The sequence below is a fragment of the Delphinus delphis genome, chromosome 11 (genome assembly GCF_949987515.2).
Source record: "Delphinus delphis chromosome 11, mDelDel1.2, whole genome shotgun sequence".
Taxonomy (NCBI): Eukaryota; Metazoa; Chordata; class Mammalia; order Artiodactyla; family Delphinidae; genus Delphinus; species Delphinus delphis.
The window spans coordinates 62071091-62094326 of record NC_082693.1 but is presented as its reverse complement, the minus strand read 5'-3'; the positions used below and the strand labels follow the sequence as shown (position 1 = coordinate 62094326).

At 37.6% G+C, this 23236-nt stretch overlaps 1 protein-coding gene across 4 annotated transcripts in view; it reads right to left on the bottom strand.

The window, feature by feature from the left end:
• NAV3 (neuron navigator 3) overlaps positions 1-23236 on the bottom strand; it is a 363667-nt gene that overhangs the window by 220095 nt on the left and 120336 nt on the right. For all 4 annotated transcript variants that reach the window (XM_060025293.1, XM_060025294.1, XM_060025296.1 and 1 more), the window contains exons 4-5: positions 4154-4226; positions 117-300 (exon numbers count right to left, since the gene is read on the bottom strand). In XM_060025293.1, coding sequence (XP_059881276.1) covers positions 117-300; positions 4154-4226 — 257 coding nt within the window. The remainder of the gene's footprint in view (positions 1-116; positions 301-4153; positions 4227-23236) is intronic.

Below are 23236 nucleotides of genomic sequence, written 5' to 3'. Positions count from 1 at the left end.
TCACTTTGATACAACTATATAAAGATGTTTTCCAAACTCGCAGACAAAAACTTGTTAAAAACAAGCTGTATCAACAGAAATTCATTCTAAACACATTCCCCGCTTCCCTTCCTTACCTGGACTGCATATCTTGCTGGGTTTTGGCCTGACTGGCTTCTGCCTGAGGGGAGGCGTGGGTGACCCGCTGCTGAAGCTCCACCAAGGACTGGTAATACTGCTGCTGATGATGCTGCTGCTGCTTGTAGCGAGACAAACTGAAAAACAGCCCTAGAATGGCTTTTAAGTTTCCATTTCTTATTTCTGTATCAAGCGGAAAATATAAAAACAGTATCATAGAAAATGATTATTTTTTACAAATGAAATTCTAGAAGCAATTCTCTTAGGCTAAATCTACGGAGACAGAAATACAACTTGATTTTCTCAGTCACAGAGTTAAGCAAATCTGATTTTCTGAAACACGCTAGCATTTCCAAATAGCCTGGAAATTTCAGGGAGAGAGGGAAGGGATGAAGCGTAGAGAGAACAAAGCTTACTCAAGTGATGTTCTTTGCTGACCCTGAATGACAGTTTTTCTAGAGTTAGTTTCTTCATGGAAATGGATGGGCTGTCAGTCTTGTGCTAATCATTTGGTTTAGCACTCTGCTTCCCTCACAGACACACACAGCTGTTACCAACACGGTGGTGGCTATGAGCTAGAGAAAGAAAGCCACTTAAATGCCGGTTGTCCTACATTATAAATACTGATGCTACGGGTGCACCTCATAATAGCAACTAGATTTATAACTGTTAGCACAATTCTAAATCACCCACCAACCAAGTTATTTTCAAAAATATATGTATATGTCCTCCAAAAAGCAGACTACATCATAGGTATCCATTTTTAATGCTCCAATTCTTTTATTTTTAATTTATGTTACATATTAATAAATATTAAAGATCACCTTACTCGTGACTTTAGATAACATAATTGAATAAATGTAAGTGGAATTCCTAGTTCTAACACATGGGGCTCCTGTGTAAGTTTTTCTAATATTGAATAAAAAATTCAATGCACAAAGTAGGCTACAACATGAGCCTACATTTTCCTCCTTTCTAATTTTAAAATTAGAAAACGAGATGCAAGTAAAGCTTGATATAATGCTACACAACCTATAATCATAATTTAACTGAAACTTGCTATTGGCAATAAAATATATCCTCCTTTGAGGTCAAGGTTTTATGGCTCCTTTTTGGAATTTAGAAACATTAATAAACTACTTAGATTTCTTGCTCTCTGATGGTTTATAATGCCACACACACTATGCCGTGGAATTATTCATATAAAATGAGGCTGAATTGTTATAAGCCCCCAATCTTCCTCACAGGGGTCATAACATATAAGTGTTGGCTTGTTCAATATAAAGCTACAGTGAGAAAGTATTAATTTTCTCCTGTAAACCTGAATGATCTTATTGAAAGAGGTTTTTTTAACTTCTTATTTTATTACTATGCATGTTTAATCAATTTAGAAAATCATTTTGGGCATTCATATATTTTTAGGAGATAAATAAAAAGCAAGAGGTTTATGTTAATAAAAGATATCATGTTACACTCCCTAACACCATACACAAAAATAAACTCAAAATGGATTAAAGACCTAAATATAAGACTGGACACTATAAAACTCTTAGAGGAAAACACAGGCAGAACACTCTATGACATAAATCACAGCAAGATCCTTTTGGACCCACCTCCTAGATAAATGGAAATAAAAATAAACAAGTGGGACCTAATGAAACTTAAAAGCTTTTGCACAGCCAAGGAAACCATAAAAAAGACGAAAAGACAACCCTCAGAATGGGAGAAAATATTTGCAAATGAATCAACGGACAAAGGATTAACCTCCAAAATATACAAGTAGCTCATGCAGCTCAATATCAAAAAAACAAACAACCCAATCCCAAAATGGGCAGAAGATCTAAATAGACATTTCTCCAAAGAAGACATACAGATTGCCAGCAAACACATGAAAGGATGCTCAACATCACTAATCATTAGAGAAATGCAAATCAAAACTACAATGAGGTATCACCTCACGCCAGTCAGAACGGCCATCATCAAAAAATCTACAAACAATAAATGCTGGAGATGGTGTGGAGAAAAGGAACCCTCTCGCACTGTTGGTGGGAATGTAAATTGATACAGCCACTAGGGAGAACAGTATGGAGGTTCCTTAAAAAACTAAAAACAGAACTACCATATGAACCAGCAATCCTACTACTGGGCATATACCCTGAGAAAACCATAATTCAAAAAGAGTCATGTACCACAATGTTCATTGAAGCCCTATTTACAACAGCCAGGACATGGAACAGCCTAAGTGTCCATCGACAGATGAATGGATAAAGAAGATGTGGCACATGTATACAATGGAATATTACTCAGCCATAAAAAGAAATGAAATTGATGTATTTGTAGTGAAAAGGATGGACCTAGATAGAGTCTGTCATACAGAGTGAAGTAAGTCAGAAAGAGAAAAACAAATACCGTGTGCTAACACATATATATGTAATCTAAAAAAAAAAAAAAAGGTTCTGAGGAACTCAGGGGCAGGACAGGAATAAAGACGCAGACGTAGAGAATGGACTTGAGGACACGGGTTTGGGAGAGAAGGGTAAGCTGGGATGAAGTGAGAGAGTGGAATTGACATATATACACTACTAAATGTAAAATAGCTAGTGGGAAGCAGCTGCATAGCACAGGGAGATCAGCTTGGTGTTTTGTGACTACATAGAGGGGTGGGATAGAGAGGGTGGGAGGGAGAGGCAAAAGGGAGGGGATATGGGGATATATGTATACGTATAGCTGATTCACTTTGTTATACAGTAGAAAGTAACACAACACTGTAAAGCAGTTATACTCCAACAAAGATGTTTTAAAAAAAAAAGAATATGAAAAAACAAAACAAAGCCAAACAAAAAGATGTCATGTTATACGGAAGAGACATAAAACGAATAAATGGTAACATTTCTCACCAACTTTAACCACTTAGAAAGTAAAGTATTATCCTGGAGGATTTTATCAAATTTTATTCTAAGTTAACAGAACCATGAGTTAGATTTGAACATAAGTTTTTTGCCATTAAATATGTAATTTAAGATTAAACATCATGATGACATATACAGATAAAGGATTAAAGAAATTTAAAATTTAAATAGTGAAGAAAAATTGACAAACGTAAATAATTCTAGTACATGTCCATAATATTTCAGAAGTCACACAATTCCTCTTTTTCCAATGGCAGCAAACTTTGAACAGCTTAGAATTGTCTAATATTTCTACTATCTGTGGGGGAAAAAGGCTTTTCAGAGTAAACTGACTGTAGCAGAAACAAGAAGCAACATAAATTGTCAAAAGTGTTTAATCATAAAATTCTAATTAAAAATGGTTGTTGCTGATACAGATCTCAAAGGACTTGGTATTTCATAACTTTAGCAATTGTTTTTTGTTAATAGTACTAAATTGAAAATTTTGCAAAGGCTTCCTAAAAATATATGTGGAAGAAAAAGAAATGCAGGAAAAAAAATAACAGATCTAGTTTTCTTTTTCCACTTTTCTATATTTCAATGTCAGTGATGATCTTTTAAACATTTAATAATTTTAAGGACTTTACAAAGACCAGTTATTAATACTGTTAGTGCTAATTAAGTAAGAACTCCTGATGACTTATTTAAAATTAACAAATATTTAGACTTGGACTACCAACTTGATCAAATTATAGAATTGTTATTGATAAAATATTTGAGCATTAATTACACTATTTTAACTGTATTTATGTCCATCTACTGTATTTATTATCCAGCATTATCTATCTATCCATCCATCTACTTAAGACTCTACAAACACTACCAACTGGTAATAACATAAAGATATTTTGTTAGTATGTCCCCCTCCCATATACTCGGTAATGTAAAGAACAATTTTGGCAAAATCTGGAACATACCTACATAAGGCGTACATTAATAACCATTGAATTTATGTTTCTATTATTTTGGAAACTTTACTGATTTCCTTTCTTGTATTAGGGGCTATGTACTCCCACTTTACATTTCTAGCATTATAAAAAGTCTTTTACAAACATGGATCCATTTGTGACAACTGTGCTTTTTCTTACCTTCAGCAGATAGACCTTGAACATTTACTCCTCTGGCTGCTAGAAAATTAAGGCAGACATCAACATTTTCAATCTGCAACATGAAAAGCAGTGAAAAAGTAACTTAGAAGGTTATTTTTAAATAAATAAATGAGCTAGAATGAAGCCAGAGAGAAAGATAAAGAAAGAATGAATATTTTACATTCATTTCATACTAGAGATCTTTAACCAGAGTTTAACTAGAATTATTTTGGCTAACTGCAGAATGAATATAAAGATTGCATTGTCCGATTTAGTACTTACAAACAATTCATAAAGGCCTGACCAAGAATGGCATTCTTACAGATTAGCAACCCACCTACTTAACATAAAACCAGACTGATTTTGTGCTTCACAAACAAGTCTCAACTAAAGTATCCAAATAGGAGGAGACTCCTGTTTCTGTGAGTTAGAATACTAGGATGTGGGTAACTGAGATTCGAACAGTAATATTTGGTAAGTATGCCAAAAGATAAGGGTTGATATACATGAAAGAAATGAAGCATATTTTCATCCTAAATCATAGAAATTCTTTATTTTAAAAACTGTATTTGTACTTCTACAGTTGCTAATTCTCTGCTTAAATATAGGTATTGCCTTTGTAATTTAAAAGAGTGATGCCACTGCTTTTGAACAGTTCCTTGCAACATGATAGCCAGTGATTAACCATTTAGGGTGAGAAGCAAAAAAAAAAAAAAAAAAAAAAGACTAATTTATGTTAATTCATGGGTTGATTTCAGTATTAGTTATGGCATTATGTAGCAAAGTTAAATAGCTAAGACTTTTTAAAAGAATGTAGGAAACTAGAAAGTTCCAGTTCTTTGTGAGTCATCTCCCTGGGTTTTGTGGTATTCCATAAATCTTGAAATTCTAAAGTAAATAAGAGATTTAAAGTTAATACTTGGCAAGGTACTGTTTTCTGTCTTATTAAATTCTCATCAAAAGCTATGCAGGAGGACATACAAAGTTTTGCCAATGTCCTCTTTAGCTGAGCTTCATAGGAAGGTCAAAATGTCTGTTAAAGAAAATAAAAAGAAAAAAATATATTCCAGAATCTGTCTTTATAAAATGGACAACTGTTTACGTTCCCTTTTAAATGTAATTTTGTGCAAAATTAAAGTAATAATATCCAATGAGAGGTTCTTTACTTCAAAATGATTGCAGCCAAGGTATACACATTTGCTTTGAGAAAAAAATAACTTCTTGATTCGTTTCAAAATAAGTTTTACTGAAAGAATGATAGAGTTGAAGACGCTGAATGTTACATGACCAAGTGGACCTTCTCGTTCTACTTGTCAACGTCTGAATACCCAAAAAACCTATGGTTCTGGAATCCACTTCAAATTCTTTCTTTCACATTTCACTTTGCTATTAGAAAATAAGATAACATAAAGGAAAGAAAAAGAAAAGTGTAACAAACAGAAGATACTACTGTGTCTACCCAGTGTGTTCTTTAAAAAAATTTTTTTCAGGTTGATTAAAAATAAAAGATGCCAAATAATTATTGTGGCCTAATATTAAGACAGAGAATTGAGCTGAGTATTTTTGAATGTTTGCTGCAACAATTATTATTGATATTATTAATTTTACACCAATTATATGAATTTTATAGAAAGTAAGATTTCTGGCCCAAATATATATAATTTACTGCAAAATGTATTTTTATTATACATAAACAGATTAGTTCATTGGAAGACCAAGAAAATATTCATGAACTGTATCTGTAATTAAGTGTAAAATGGCTTTTTTGGCCATACAGAATAAAACAGAATAAAAAATAAAACTGCTATCTAGATTGGGTATTAGAGACAAACAACTCTCTCTCAATATGCACCATAAATTAGAAAGGGAAATTAAAAGGGTCCTAGTAGAGGAAAGAAAAAAATACTCAAAATATACCTTACATTCCTTTCATATCTATTTATCAGAAGCATTCAACCTTTTGTAATAGTCCTTTACAGTCATTCACTATGAGCACCAACAATTTGAGGTAGTTAATTCTGTTTCCCATCTTACTATAGCAGGTAAGTAACAGCAACAGAATAAGTACTTGAATACAAAATCTCCAGTATGACTATTAAAGGATAGTTCATTACACTTTATTTATTCACCAATTTTTGTTTGGTCATAATTAATTTTCCAACAATGTAACAACATAACAAACATAACTTAAGAAAATAATATCCTCTCCCTACCTAACTCCAAAGTCATCTATAAATTCAATCATGCTTGTTGGTACTACTTACATTTTTTACCCAGCGATGTTATAATAAAAGAAAATGGCTATGAGAAATGTTGTTAAATGTCATTTATATGTTTAGTTTCCTTGTCAGAGGCATACTCTAAAATAATTTGAGAATACTTTCTACCTACATAATAATATATTTTGGTTAATGATTATTTTTATTTTAATAAATTTGAGACATTAGTTTCTCAAAATTCCTGCTTTAAAATAATAGATTGTCCCCTCACATTTCCCAGTTAAATATCTATAAATACTGTTTTAGTTCCTAATTTTTCTGTCATGTCAAACCTCAACTGTTGTTTGAACTAAAAACCTCCAAACATTTTTGAAATCCTAAACAGATAAAAGTGATTTTGCCATCAAATTTATCCAATTAACTGAAGTGAGTTTTATTTTTTCTCAGTATTATTTGAATCATATATCAAATAAGCTATCAAAATTCAAACTGTAATTTTAACAGCTAATAATTTGGGTCAATTTTTAATTAGAATAATTTCATGCACTTAATAAACTAATAAACAACCCAATGCACAGTTACCTAAATATAATGGAAACAAAAGTTTCATAGATCAGTACTTACACTTGCTACATGAAATCGCTTGTGATGCTTTCTGCTAATAACATTGTCTTCTCTTTTCATTAATTAATTAATGCTTTTTAATCTGTATTTAAATATTGGTTAAAATCCACTAGATGAATTTCAGGATCCATTGATGGACAGTAATCCACAATTTGAAAAACACTGCCCTGAAAAGACCAGAGTATTGACACATCTACCGTACCTTTTCTTTTGGGGGGTGGGGGTGGGCATTATACTCAATGACTAATCAGAAAGTGGAAAATTATCCTCACAAGCGAAGTCTCTGCATGGATTTAATTACATCAGTTAACTGGCACAAAACAAAAACAAAATATTCAAAATACTGGTTATATAATCACATAGTTAATTTTTAGGATGTGTTTAAAAATGGCGCCCTTCTGTTCAAAATCTGAAAAAGAATTTTAACTCTTTTCAATCCCTTTTGTCTAGATACCAAATCATTTTGAAAAGGAAAGCAACTGAGTTGAAATTTGAGTCAATCTTTCATAAGCAATCAGTTATTTGACCAAATTTAAACAACTATTTCAAAATTACTAGGTTATTTAACAAAGTCAATCATTTCTTGATCTCTCTCTCCTCACTCCCTCTATTTGGTTTGCGGGTAAATAGAGATGTTTGTTGAGTTTTCATAGTTTTATTTATTTATTTGTTTATTCAGTTTCTTTTTGTTTTTTTTGTTTTTTTTTGGTTTTTTTTATATGAAGACATGGGTTTAGCGAAGCTCTAAGCCTCTGAGAGACAAGAACTGAATTTTGTTGACTCGTGCACCTTTGGCAGCCTAGCATGGTGTTTGGTGTCTGATAGATGCACAGTACATACTTGAGGAAGAAGGGAGGAAAGGAGTGTTGGCCAATTGGTCCTTGTATTTTTGGAAAAAATGAATCCAAGGAAATAAAAAAGAGAGACAGAGATAGAGACAGAGGAAGACAGAGAGTCATTTGATCCAGCGGCTACATGTTATATTCTCTTTGGGATCTTTTAAAATATACTACTTCCTTGTGTCTGACCCCAGACAATAAGAATCAGAAATTCTGTGAGTTGGGATTGGACACCAGTTTGTTTTCAAATTTTAGCTCCTAATCTCATCTTTAGTCTACCCTCATCTTTACAGATTAAGCAACTGACCTCCAGAGAAAGTCTCACATAAAGATGAGCAGGGCTTCCCTGGTGGCGCAGTGGTTGAGAGTCCGCCTGCCGATGCAGGGGACACGGGTTCGTGCCCGGTCCGGGAAGATCCCACATGCCACGGAGCGGCTGGGCCCGTGAGCCATGGCCGCTGAGCCTGCGCGTCCGGAGCCTGTGCTCCGCAACGGGAGAGGCCACAACAGTGAGAGACTCGCGTACGGAAAAAAAAAAAAAAAAAAGATGAGCAAAGGAAGCTAACAAAAGAGTATATACTATATGATGCTCAATTTATGAAATTCAAGATCAAGACTAAACAATGAAAACAGACATTAGAATAGTGATGAACTTTAGAGGGGTACAGTCTGGAAAGTGGCACAAGGGGAACAGACATGCTAGAAGTATCCTTTGTTTTGATCTGAGTGGTGAGTACACAGGTGTAGAGATATTTAAAATCTATCAGCTATATATTTAAGACTCGAGTATTTTATACACTTTTTATGTTTGCTTTACCTCAAATTCTATTAGAGTATTTATACTCTTCTATGTATGTTTTACTTAAATTAAAAATAAAAATAAAATGATTGGTCCCTCGCTTTGTTGAGAATAGACTCCAGGCATATAAAGATAGAAGTACGGAAACGCATCAGGTAGCTCATGCAAGTAATTCAAGTGAAAGATGATAGTGTTTCAGACAATGGTGGCAGCAGCGAGGTGATGAGAAAGGATCACCTGGATCCGAAAGGATCAGATTCTGGATATACTTTGAAGGAATCTAATGGGAAGGTGTGGCACATAAGAGAGAGCAGTCAAGGATGACGCCAAGGTTTCTGGCCTCGGTAGCCAGGTGGATGACATCTCCAGCCATAAGATGGGAAAAGCCACAGACAGATACAAGGGGTTAATTTCTGGACCTGTTATCTAGTCTCTTAGACACCCAAATGGATGTACAGGCCTTTAGACACACAATCTGGAGTTCAACTGAGAGGTTTTGGAACAGAGATCTAAATTTCAGGGTTATCCTCATACAGAAAGTAATTAAAGCCATGGGGCTAGATTAAATCACGAAGGGCGTGTAGCTATAAAAGAGAAGAGGAACAAACAGTGGGCCTGAGGAGACTCACTGGAAAGAAGAGGAGGAACCAACAGAGGAAATGGAGGAAAAGCAACCAGTGACATGTCACGCAAATTAGGAGAGTATGGGACACAGAAAAGCACCTGAAGAAAGTACATTAACTCCAACGGAGACATGAGCTCTAGCTAAAGCAGCTGGTAAGTAAGATGAGAACTAAGAACTGACTCTTAGATTTAGGATTAAATAAATCAACTGACAAAAGCCTCAATCCTACTATTCCCGGCCTCTCATGCTTGCTGGCACTTGGGCTCTCTCTTTCTCTTTCTCTCTCCCTCTCTGTATATGTATACACACATAGAGAGAGTAAGAGTACCTTAGGCACGCTATCAACAATTGTTGAGGGAATGAATTAACTACACAGGGATAAAATGGTGTTTTATGCCTAGATTATTCAAATAAAAAAAGACATAAACAATACTTTATAATACTATTAATAATCAAATTTAGCGTTATCTGCCCAGGCAACTTAGACTTCTGCAGCATCCTAAGCTTCTCCTCTCTAATGCTCATCACACTCATCTACACTGGAGGGATCCAGCATCTCCCCTCTCCCATTTACCCTTCTATGGGAACTTGTTGACATTATATTTTAGGATTGATAGAAATAAATAATTTAAAAGAATTTCCAAAATTGAGGAGCCCATAAAGATCATCTTATCTGACCCTTTTAAATTAAATAATGAGATGAGAAACAGATAATATACATCATTACTCAGAGGACCCAATGAAACTGCACATAACTATGTACATAGTACAATGAACTGCACATAGTAAGAACTCTAATAAACTCAAGAATAAAAAAGTAGCTGTGATTACTGTAACAGTCTTTAATATTAATAGCAGGTGGGCTTCCCTGGTGGCACAGTGGTTGGGAGTCTGCCTGCCAATGCAGGGGACACAGGTTTGAACCCTGGTCCGGGAGGATCCCGCCTGCCACGGAGCAGATGAGCCCATGTGTCACAGCTGCTGAGCCTGCCCTCTAGAGCCCTGCGAGCCACAGCTACTGAGGCCCACGGGCCACATCTGCTGAGGCCTGCGCGCCTAGAGCCCGTGCTCCTCAATGGCATAAGCCACCGCAATGAGAGGCCCGCACACCGCAGCGAGGAGTGGCCCCCGTTCGCTGCAACTGGAGGGGGCCCGCGCACAGCAATGAAGACCCAACACAGCCAAAAATAATAAGTGAATAAAATAAATTAAAAAAAAATTAATAGCAGGTGGTAGTGGTATAAAATAGCATCATAGCACCTTTTGCTTTTGGTATTACAGCAATTTTTCTGAGAATTATCCACACTGCACAAAACCTGCTTTCCAAACTTTTAATTCAACAGTTTGCACACTTTGCTACACATTAGAATCGCCTGATGAACTTTAAATGTATACATGCCCAATTTACACCATCATCAGTTAAATAAGAATGTCTGTGGAGAGCAGTTATCAAAAACTGTTCAAAGTCCCCAGGTGATTCCAGTTTGCAGCAATGCCTGGAAAACAAAGCTTCCACCTATGCTCTTCAAAGAAAGTAACTGAATATAATTTCAATTTACCCCACGTGCATGCAAGAATTGCACTGTTCACACTGCAGCACTATATTGTCTTTTGTGTATTTGAACCATTATACTATATAATTCATGTGTTTTATACTTATTCCTTTGGTATTAAAATATATATTTGCCTTTGTAGTAGTAATACAAAGAAATCCGTTCTGTTCTTTGGACACCCCATTTCTCATTTGGCTCAGGTAACACTCATATCTGCAGCTCATGGACAACTCCCAGGACTTTTACTTGCCTATTTTATGTCTTGCACTATTTCTTGGGTCCTTCTGTCTGTGGCTTACATTTTATTGGCATGGAACACCTACGTTGCCTCTCTTTTTCCTGCTAAACTTGAGGATGGCTAAATAACTATAAAAATATTGACTGTATACTGAAAATAAAACCAACAGTTTCTAAATTCTAGATACAATCAATACTTTCAGAAGTTTTAAAATGTTTGGGAGTTAAAAAAAAAAATGTTTGGGCACACTGAGCCTTCAGGCTTTTGGATTGTATGAAAATAATGTTATCACAATGGCCTAAACCAAAACACAGTTTTTCTAGAGTAAATAAGTAAATTGATCACTGCGTGTTTTTTTTTATTGAAGATACTAAATAAATTCAACAGAAGTTGATTCATATTTTTAGACATGAATAATTTCTATAACCAATATTAGTATCTTAAGCAATACCATTTAATTTTATGTTCAATAAATCAAACCATTCACTGATTCATCATTTTTTAAATTATTTTTATTTTTTAGTTTTGGTTTTCAAATTTTTTTTACCATCTTTATTGGAGTATAATTACTTTACCATGTTGTGTTAGCTTCTGCTGTATAACAAAGTGAATCAGCTCTATGTACACATATATCCCCATATCCCCTCCCTCTTGCCTCTCCCTCCCACCCTCTCTATCCCACCCCACTAGGTGGTCACGAAGCACTGAGCTGATCTCCCTGTCCTATGCAGCTGCTTCCCACTAGCTGTCTATTTTACATTTGGTAGTGTGTATATGTCAGTGCCACTCTCTCACTTCATCACAGTTTACCCTTTCCCCGCAAACCCAGGGGGGTATTTTTTAGATTCCATATTTATGTGTTGGCACACAGTATTTGTTTTTCTCTTTCTGACTTACTTCACTCTGTATGACAGACTCTAGGTCCATCCACCTCACTACAAATATATCAATTTCATTTCATTTTATGGCTGAGTAATATTCCATTGTATATATATACCATGTCTTCTTTATCCATTCATCTGTCGATGGACACGTAGGCTGCTGCCATGTCCTCCTGGCTATTGTAAATAGGGCTTCAATGAACATTTTGGTACATGACTCTTTTTGAATTATGTTTTTCTCACGGTATATGCCCAGTAGTAGGATTGCTGGGTCATATGGTAGTTCTGTTTTTAGCTTTTTTTTTTTTTTTTTTTTTGCGGTACGCGGGCCTCTCACTGCTGTGGTCTCTCCCGTTGCGGAGTACAGGCTCTGGACGCGCAGGCTCAGCGGCCATGGCTCACGGGCCCAGCCGCTCCACGGCATGTGGGATCTTCCTGGACCGGAGCACGAACCCGTTTCCCCTGCATCGGCAGGCGGACTCTCAACCACTGCGCCACCAGGGAAGGCCCTGCTTTTAGCTTTTTAAGGAACGTCCATACTGTTTTCAATAGTGGCGTTATCAATCCACATTCCCACCAACAGTGAAAGAGGGTTCCCTTTTCTCCAAACCCTCTCCAGCATTTATTGTTTGTAGATTTTTTGATGATGGCCGTTCTGACCAGTGTGAGGTGATACCACATTGTAGTTTTGATTTGCATTTCTCTAATGATTAGTGATGTTGAGCACCCTTTCATGTGTTTGCTGGCAATCTGTATATGTTCTTTGGAGAAATGTCTATTTAGATATTCTGCCCATTTTTGGATTGGGTTGTTTGTTTTTTTGATATTGAGCTGCATGAGCTGCTTGTATATTTTGGAGATTAATCCTTTGTCAGTTGCTTCGTTTGCAAATATTTTCTCCCATTCTGAGGGCTTTTTGTCTTGTTTATGGTTACCTTGGCTGTGCAAAAGTTTTTAAATTTCATGAGGTCCCATTTGCTTATTTTTGTTTTTATTTCCATTTCTCTAGGAGATGGGTCAAAAAGGATCTTGCTGTGATTTATGTCAAAGAGTGTTCTTGGGCTTCCCTGGTGGTGCAGTGATTGAGAGCCCGCCTGCCGATGCAGGGGACACGGGTTCGTGCCTTGGTCTGGGAAGATCCCGCATGCCGCGGAGCGGCTAGGCCCATGAGCCATGGCCGCTGAGCCTGTGTGTCCGGAGCCTGTGCTCCGCAACAGGAGAGGCCACAACAGTGAGAGGCCCGTGTACTGCAAAAAAAAAAAAAAAAAAAAAGTGTTTTTCCTATGTTTTCCTCTAAGAGTTTTATAGTGTCTGGCCTTATATTTAGGTCATTAACCCATTTTGATTTTATTATTGTGGATGGTGCTATGAAGTGCTCTAATTTCATTCTTTTACATGTATCTGTCCAGTTTTCCGAGCACCACTTATTGAAGAGGCTGTTTTTTCTCCATTGTATATTCTTGCCTCCTTTGTCAAAGATAAGATGATCATTTGTGCATGGGTTTATATCTGGGCTTTCTCTCCTGTTCCATTGATCTTTATTTCTGTTTTTCTGCCAGTACCATATTGTCTTGATTACTGTAGTTTTGTAGTATAGTCTGAAGTTAGGGAGGCCGATTCCTCCAGCTCCATTTATCTTTCTCAAGATTGCTTTGGCTGTTCAGGGTCTTTTCTGTTTCCATACAAATTGTGAAATTTTTTTTTCTAGTTCTGTGAAAAATGCCATTGGTAGTTTGATAGGGATTGCACTGAATATGCAGATTGCTTTGGGTAGTATAGTCATTTTCACAATGTTGATTCTTCCAATCCAAGAACATGGTATATCTCTCCATCTGTCTGTATCGTCTTTAATTTCTTTCATCAGTGTCTTATAGTTTTCTGCATACAGGTCTTTTGTCTCCTTAGGTAGGTTTATTCCTAGGTATTTTATGCTTTTCGTTGCAATGGTAAATGGGAGCGTTTCCTTAATTTCTCTTTCAGATTTTTCATCATTACTGTATAGGAAAGCATGAGATTTCTGTGCATTAATTTTGTATCCTGCTGCTTTACCAAGTTCACTGATTAGTTCTGGTAGTTTTCTGGTAGAGTCTTTAGGATTCTCTATGTATAGTATCATGTCACTTGCAAACAATGACAGCTTTACTTCTTCTTTTCCGATTTGGATTCCTTTTATTACTTTTTCTTCTCTGATTGCTATGGCTAAAATTTCCAAAACTGAGTTGAATAACAGTGGTGAGAGTGGGCATCCTTGTCTTGTTCCTGGTTTTAGAAGAAATGGTTTCAGTTTTTCACCACTGAGAATGATGTTGGCTGTGGGTTTGTTGTATATGGCCTTTATTATGTTGAGGTAAGTTCCCTCTATGCCTACTTTCTGGAGAGTTTTTATCATAAATCGGTGTTGAATTTTGGCAAAAGCTTTCTCTGCATCTACTGAGATTATCATATGGTTTTTATCCATCAGTTTGTTAATATGATGTATCACATTGATTGATTTGTGTATACTGAAGAATCCTTGCCTTCCTGGGATAAACCCCACTTGATCATCGTGTATGATCCTTTTGATGTGCTGTTGAATTCTGTTTGCTAGTATTTTATTGAGAATTTTTGCATCTATGTTCATCAGTGATATTGGCCTGTAGTTTTCCTTTTAGGTGACATCTTTGGTTTTGGCATCAGGGTGATGGTGGCCTCGTACAATGAGTTTGGGAGTGTTCCTCCCTCTGCTATATTTTGGAAGAGTTTGAGAAGGATAGGTGATAGCTCTTCTCTAAAAGTTTGATAGAATTCGCCTGTGAAGCCATGTGGTCCAGGGCTTTTGTTTATTGGAAGATTTTTATTCACAGTTTCAATTTCAGTGCCTGTGACTGGTCTCTTTATATTTTCTATTTCTTCCTGGTTCAGTCTCAGAAGGTTGTGCTTTTCTAAGAATTTGTCCATTTCTTCCAGGTTGTTCATTTTATTGGCATAGAGTTGTTTGTAGTAATCTCTCATGACCCTTTGTATTTCTACAGTGTCAGTTGTTACTTCTCCTTTTTCATTTCTAATTCAATTGATTTGAGTCTTCTCCCTTTCTTTTTTGATGCGTCTGGCTAATGTTTTATCAATGTTGTTTACCTTCTCAAAGAACCAGCTTTTAGTTTTATTGATCTTTGCTATTGTTTCCTTCATTTCTTTTTCACTTATTTCTGATCTGATCTTTATGATTTCTTTCCTTCTGCTAACTTTGGATTTTTTTTTGTTCTTCTTTCTCTAATTGCTTTAGGTGTAAGGTTAGGTTATCTGAGATGTTTCGTGTTTCTTGTGCTAGGATTCTACTACTATAAACTTCCCTCTTAGAACTGCTTTTGCTGCATCCCATAGGTTTTGGGTCATCTTCTTTCACTGCCATTTGTTTCTAGGTATTTTTTGATTTCCTCTTTGACTTCTTCAGTGATCTCTTGGTTATTTAGTAGCATATTGTTTAGCCTACATGTGTTTGTATTTTTAGTTTTTTTTTTTCCTGGAATTGATATCCAGTCTCATAGCATTGGGGTCAGAAAAAGATACTTGATACAATTTCAATTTTCTTAAATTTAACAAGGCTTCATATGTGACCCAAGTTATGATCTATCCTGGAGAATGTTCCATAAGCACTTGAGAAGAAAGGGTATTCTGTTGTTTTTGGATGGAGTGTCCTGTAAATATCAATTAAATCCGTCTTGTTTAATATGTCATTTAAAGCTGGTGTTTCCTTATTTATTTTCATTTTGGATTATGTGTCCATTGGTGAAAGTGGGGTGTTAAAGTCCCCTACTATGACTGTGTTACTGTCGATTTCCCCTTTTATGGCTATTAGCATTTGCCTTATGTATTGAGGTGCTCCTATGCTGGGTGCATAAATATTTACAATTGTTGTATCTTCTTGGATTGATCCCTTGATCATTATGTAGTGTCCTTCTCTGTCTCTTGAAATAGTTTTTATTTTAAAGTCTATTTTGTCTGATATGAGAATTGCTACTCCAGCTTTCTTCTGATTTCCATTTGCAGGGAATATCTTTTTCCATCCCCTCACTTTCAGTCTGTATGTGTCTCTAGGTCTGAAGTGGGTCTCTTGTAGACAGCATATATACGGGTCTTCTTTTTGTATCCATTCAGCCAGTCTATGTCTTTTGGTTGGAGCATTTAATCCATTTACATTTAACGTAATTATCAATATGTATGTTCCTATTACCATTTTCTTAATTGTTTTGGGTTTGTTTTTGTAGGTCTTTTCCTTCTCTTGTGTTTCCTGCCTAGAGAAGTTCCTTTAGCACTTTTTGAAAGTTGGATTTGTGGTGCTGAATTCTCTTAACTTTTGCTTGCCTGTAAAGCTTTTAATTTCTCCATTGAATCTGAATGAGATCCTTGCTGGGTAGAATAATCTTGGTTGTAGGTTTTTCCCTTTCATCACTTTAAATATATTCTGCCACTCCCTTCTGGCTTGCAGAGTTTCTGCTGAAAGTTCAGCTGTGAACCTTATGGAGAGTCCCTTGTATGTTATTTGTTGCCTTTCTCTTGCTGCTTTTAACATTTTTTCTTTTTAATTTTTGATAGTTTGATTAATATGTGTCTTGGTGTGTTTCTCCTTGGATTTATCCTGTATGGAACTCTCTGTGCTTCCTGGACTTGACTATTTCCTTTCCCACATTATGGAAGTTTTCAACTATAATCTCTTCAAATATTTTCCAGACCCTTTCTTTTTCTCTTCTTCTTCTGGGATCCCTAAAATTCAAATGTTGGTGTGTTTAATGTTGTCCCAGAGGTCTCTGAGACTGTCCTCAATTCTTTTTCTTCATTCTGCTCTGTGGTAGTTACTTCCACTATTTTATCTTCCAGGTCACTTATCCATTCTCCTGCATCAGTTATCCTGCTATTCATTCCTTCTAGAGAATTTTAAATTTCATTTATTGTGTTGTTCATCATTGTTTGTTTGCTCTTTAGTTCTTCTAGGTCCTTGTTAAACATTTCTTGTATTTTCTCCATTCTATTTCCAAGATTTTGGATCACCTTTACTATCATTACTGCAAATTCTTTTTCAGGTAGACTGCCTATTTCCTCTCATTTGTTTTGTCTGGTGGGTTTTTACCTTGCTCCCCCTCATCTGCTGCATATTTCTCTGTCTTCCCATTTTTCTTAAATTACTGTGTTTGGGGTCTCCTTTTCACAGGCTGAAGGTTCTTAGTTACTGTTTTTTTTGGTGTCTGCCCCCTGTGGGTAAGGTTGGTTCAACGGCTTGTGTAGGCTTCCTGGTGGAGGGGACTGGTGCCCGTGTTGTGGTGGGTGGGGCTGGATCTTGTCTTTCCGGTGGGCAGGGCCACGTCTGGTGGAGTGTTTTGGGGTGTCTGTGAACTTGGTATGATTTTAGGCAGCATCTCTGCTAATGGGTGGAGTTGTGTTCCTGTCTTGCTAGTTGTTAACATGGGGGGGTCCAGCACTGGAGCTTGTTGGCCGTTGGGTGGAGCTGGGTCTTAGTGTTGAGATGGAGATCTTTGGGGGAGCTCTCATCGACTGATATTACGTGGGGCCATGAGGTGTCTGGTGGTCCAGTGTCCTGGACTCGGCTCTCCCACCTCAGAGGCTCAGGCCTGACATCAGGCTGGAGCACCAAAACCCTGTCAGGCACACAGCTCAGAAGAAAAGGGAGGAAGGAAGAAAGAAAAAAAAGAAAAAAATAAACAAAATAAGTTAAAATAAAAAATATTTAAATAAATAAATACATTCATAAATAAAATAAGAAGAGAGCAACCAAACCAATAAACAAATCCACCAATGATAACAAGCGCTAAAAACTATACTAAGGTAAACGTAAGAATCAAAAACAAGTCAGTCACAGACAGCAAACCCCAAGTCTACAGTTGCTCCCAAAGTCCACCTCCTCAATTTTGGGATGATTTGTTGTCTATTCAGGTATTCCACAGATGCAGGGTACCTCAAGTTGCTTGTGGAGATTTAATCCGCTGCTCCTGAGGCTGCTGTGAGATTTCCCTTTCTCTTCTTTGTTCACACAGCTCCTGGAGTTCAGCTTTGGTTTTGACCCCACCTCTGCATGTAGTTTGCCCTCAGGCATCTGTTCCCACCCAGATAGAAGGGGGTTAAAGCAGCGGCTGATTAGGGGGCTCTGGCTCACTTAGGCCGGGGGGTAGGGAGGGCTACAGAATGCAGGGCAAGCCTGCGGCTGCAGAGGCCAGCATGACGTTGCAATAGCCTGAGGTGCGCCGTGTGTTCTCCCGGGTAAGTTGTCCCTGGATCATGGCACCCTGGCAGTGGTGGGCTGCACAGTCTCTCGGGGGTGTTTGGATAATGACATGTGCTTGCACACAGGCTTCTTGGTGGTGGCAGCAGCAGCCTTATCATCTCATGCCCGTCTCTGGTGTCCATGCTGATAGCCTCGGCTCGCACCAGTCTCTGGAGCGCATTTAGGCGGTGCTCTGCCTTCTGTGGGCAGACAGGGAAGGAATCCCCTCTCCTCGTGCACCCCGAAACAATGGTCTCTTCTTAGGCAGGTCCAGACTTTTTCCCGGACTCCCTCCCGGGTAGCTGTGGCGCACTAGCCCCCTTCAGGCTGTGTTCATGCAGCCAACCCCAGTCCTCTCCCTGGGGTCTGACCTCCGAAGCCCAAGCCTCAGCTCCCAGCCCCCGCCCGCCCCGGCAGGTGAGCAGACAAGCCTCTCGGGCTGGTGAGTGCTGGTCAGCACCGATCCTCTGTGCAGAAATCTCTCCACTTTGCCCTCTGCACCCCTGTTGCTGCGCTCTCCTCCATGGCTCTGAAGCTTCCCTCCCACCCACCCCGTCTTCACCAGTGAAGGGGCTTCCTAGTGTGTGGAAACCTTTCCTCCTTCACAGCTCCCTCCCAGAGGTGCAGGTCCTGTCCCTATTTTTTGTCTCTGTTTTTTCTTTTGCCCTACCCAGGTACGTGGGGAGTTTCTTACCTTTTAGGGAGGTCTGAGGTCTTCTTCCAGCGTTCAGTAGGTGTTCTGTAGGAGCTGTTCCACATGTAGATGTATTTTTGATGTATTTGTGGGGAAGAAAGTGATCTCTATGTCCTCTGCCATCTTGAAGGTCTCCAATTCATCATTTATTAAACTTACTTTATGCCTGGAATTGTACTTGGTGCTACAGATATAAATTTCAAGATATAGCCACTATTCTCGTATATTCTAAAGAGCATTGATTTCTTTCCAGTATTTTCCACTATTCCCACAAAGAATGGGAGTCATTTTTCAGAGATTTGATTGTCTGACTTCATAATTGTACATTTATCTTGACCCTTATGAACTTGCTCAGTATGAACATGGCTAATTGTTAAATCACAAATTGGATTTCAAATGAGGAAAACAAGAGTTTTCATTATCTTCACTTATGAAAACTCTAAACAGTCATCATTGTATGCATGCTTTCAAATATTTTTTAAACCTGAGGGTCAATATGTGTTCTCAACATATTAAACGCAGACTGTGTATTGCATATATTTGGACTTATTCATTTCAGTGTTGAATGAAGTAGTCCAAAAAAGAGTAGTGTTTTTAATTAGCACAACTCTTTTCTTTTTTCCACTGTCTACAAGAGACTCACTTTATTTATTTATTTTTTATTGGTGTATAGTTGTTTTACAATGTTGCGTTAGTTTCTACTGTACAGTGGAATTCCCTGTGCTATACAGCAGGTTCTCATTAGTTATCTGTTGTATACATATTAGTGTATAGTGTATATATGTCAATCCCAATCTCCCAATTATTGAACTCATGAACTTTAAGTGGCACATTTGATGCCACCCATCCTTTTAGTATTTTTACTACAAAACTAGGATAATCTGTTTTGGAAGATGTAATTGGAGGCATCTTTCACAATATTAACAAAGTTATGCCTTGCCTATTCATAGGTTTCTTTCATTTTTACTTACGGATATTTAATGGAAATTACATTCTGAGTGTGATTAGTATCAATTGAGATCAGTTTGTGATTAAATTTTAACCATGGCACCAACACTTAACAACAAGTAATCAATTCATTCAGCCACTATTGACTGTTTATTATGGGCAAACAGCTCTACTAGATGGTTAAAGGATATAAAAATGACTATAAGGTCTTTGCCTTTATGAGCTTTGTGAGCTGTAAAATAGCTGAAGAGATGAAAAAAGATTCATAAATCACCATTACACAAGGCGTAACAGTCCAAAAAAGAATTATAGAGAACACTATAAGGCAGTGAAGAGAATGGATTTATCAGTTTTCACTATGGATCTGGTGAAAGCTTCAAAGAAGAAGTGTCATTTGGATGGCCAGGAGAAGTCTGATTCTGAGAAGGTTAGACAAGCTTCAGAAGGGGGAGCAGCCATGCCCAGCAGAGCAGCTTAGAGCAACACACAACTGCTCAAGAGGATGCCTGAAAACAGACCATGCCAGCCTTTCCTTTCTGCAATTATGTTTACAGAGCTGAATTCGGCCTGGAACTGAAAAGGCTCTGATGCCCCCTGGGATCCTAAAACCACTGCAATATAAAAAGTTAAATAATTGTAAAACAGGTAGTAGGCATAATATTTCAAAGACTGAGTTCTCTCTATAGACACAATGCAGCCTGGTTAGGGCATGTTTGAGGTACTGCTGTGTGAATCATACACAGAGAATGTGTAGAAGAATATAAAGCAAACATCACTTTCATTCTCTCCAATGGTAAGTTCTTTTGGGACCTGTGCTATTTTTAATTAACGATTCTTCCTATTTTTCATGATAAACATACACTGCTAGTATCATTATATACATTAATTACATTTGATTTCAACCAAAAATAAATAGATACGATGGCTCAGTTTGAGCAAAACCCCATCCTATCATAAAATTCAAATAATTATATAGATTTTAGCCAAAGATTTTAATATAACTCTTTCAAATATAAATGTTTGAAGAATTAAAGTAAAATGCAACAGTGTTTTTGCATTGGTTAAATATTCTTAAGATGTTTGCTTTCATTCACTCCATAATGATTATTTATTCATTGAGACATGTCCAAGCCCTTAAAAATATATATAGTCTCACAGGAGAGATAATTCCAATGTAATGTGATGAATGTTATAATCAGAGAAACACAGACTCCTAAAGAAGCATGCAGAACAGTCTATTCATGATCAGAGGTAAAGGGACCAGGAAAGGAGAAAGTTATTAGTAACTAAGACTTCTCTATCATGGTTACAAAGATACCTTCTTCTGAAGTTGCCATAACTATAGCATTTTTCCAATGATAAAAGTGTTGATCAGAGAATTAAACTGAGATGTTCAAGGATACACAGAGAGAATATGTGAAAAACAGAGCCTGTATCATTAACTCCCACATTTTTTTTTTTCTGCTTCAAGGGAAGCCTGAGCTAGCCCCTGAAAGGTTAGGAAGGGCTAACCAAATAACAGGATTTGGGGTGAAGTGAACCCAAAGAAGGAGCAATATGTGAACTGCTCAGGGTTGAGAAACACCATTAGTTAAGGGACTGGGGAATTCAGAATAGCCAGGAATATTAAGAGTTGAACCCCACTTAAATCTTTCTCCACAACATCTTTGTTTATCAATGCGAAAACAGGCCCCTCCAAAGGCTGGTGGCCTTCAGTAGGTTTCAAGAAACTATGCTGGAGGAGAGAACAGCCAGAAAGACTCCAGGAAAAAGTATCTTGAGATCTGGAAAATCTAGCAGCAGAAGACGAGGCCATAGAGATAAACAGGGGCTAGATGTGGAACATCTTCCACGTCTTGCTAAGGGCCTGGGCTTGATAGTAGAGCTCAGGGGACTAATGGTGTGTCTGATGTGAAAGAAATGGTCAGCGTTGCACTGAAGATATCTATTTTATATAACCACATAGTATATACATAGGCTTATAGATAGAAATTAATAAAAGTTTCACAAGTCAATTTCTACCCATTCTATCTGCAATGCACTCTGATTTTTAAAAAGTCTATTTTAGTGTATTTAATTTTAATATGTCATTTGTAAAATATTAACTTCATAACACACTAGGTGAACAGGCTTCACTGTGAGGAACTGGACACTACATGTCAAGAAGAGAAGCACGGGAAATGGTTTGAAAGCCACTTTTTCCTTCACCACTTAACCCAGCACAGGAAGGGAGTTCATACACAGTTTTTGTTGTTGTTGTTGTTGTTGTTGTTGTTTTGCGGTACGCGGGCCTCTCACTGCTGTGGCCTCTCCCGTTGCAGAGAACATGCTCCAGATGCGCAGGTTCAGTGGCCACGGCTCACGGGCCCAGCTGCTCTGAGGCACGTGGGATCCTCCCGGACCAGGGCACGAACCCATGTCCCCTGCATCGGCAGGCGGACTCTCAACCACTGCGCCACCAGGGAAGCCCCATACACAGCTTTAAGCATGGGTGTTATTTACTGCAAATGCAAAACGCTTTTTTCATCTTTACCATAGACTCTGGTAAATTTGATATTATTTTGGCCATTCAGTAGAGGCTTAGAAATGACATACTTTGTACAAGTTTACGCAATTAATAAATAGCAGAGCCAGAATTCAAACTCAACCCTGTCAGTCTCCAATGAAATCACCATTTCTGCTACATTATGCTTTCTACCACTATAATTTAGACATTCTGACTGAGCCATTTCCAGCTTCCGACTCAAGCTCTCTACATGATTGACAGGCAGTTAGGATACAGGCCTGGCACAAGATAGGTGCTCCATAAATATGTGGTTGAATGTAAGGATGAAATTGTGTCATGTGAAAGGAAGGACAGAAAGAGTATGCAAAATCTATTTGTTCCATCCATATTCTAAGTTCATAAGGTTTAAATGATTTCAAATTATTTCACAACTAACCAATGCATTTTTATCTCCCGGTAGATGAACATACAGAATGACTGATGTGGTCACAAGCCAAGGAACGCTGGCAGCCATCAGAAGCTGGAATGGGCAAGGAATGGATTCCCCCTACAGCCTCTGGAGGAAGCACAGGACTGCTGAAGCCTTGATTTTGGCCCTGTGATACTGATTGCAGACTTCTGGCATCCAAACAGTGAGAGATTAAAGTTCTACTGTTTGAAGCCACCACATCTGTGATAATTTGTTATAGCAGTCACAGGAAACTAGTGCAGCAGAGCAGTAGATCCCCAAACTTTAGCAAGCCTAAGGGTCAGCTGGGATCTGTAAGCATGCAGAGCTCTAGGCCTTGCCTTCTGAGGTTTGATTTGTTAAGTCTGTGGGGAGGGGAGGTGAAAGGTACAGTTTAGGTATTTCATGTCATTGAATGCTATGTCCCATGTTTTCCTCTCCTATCTCGTTAGTTTG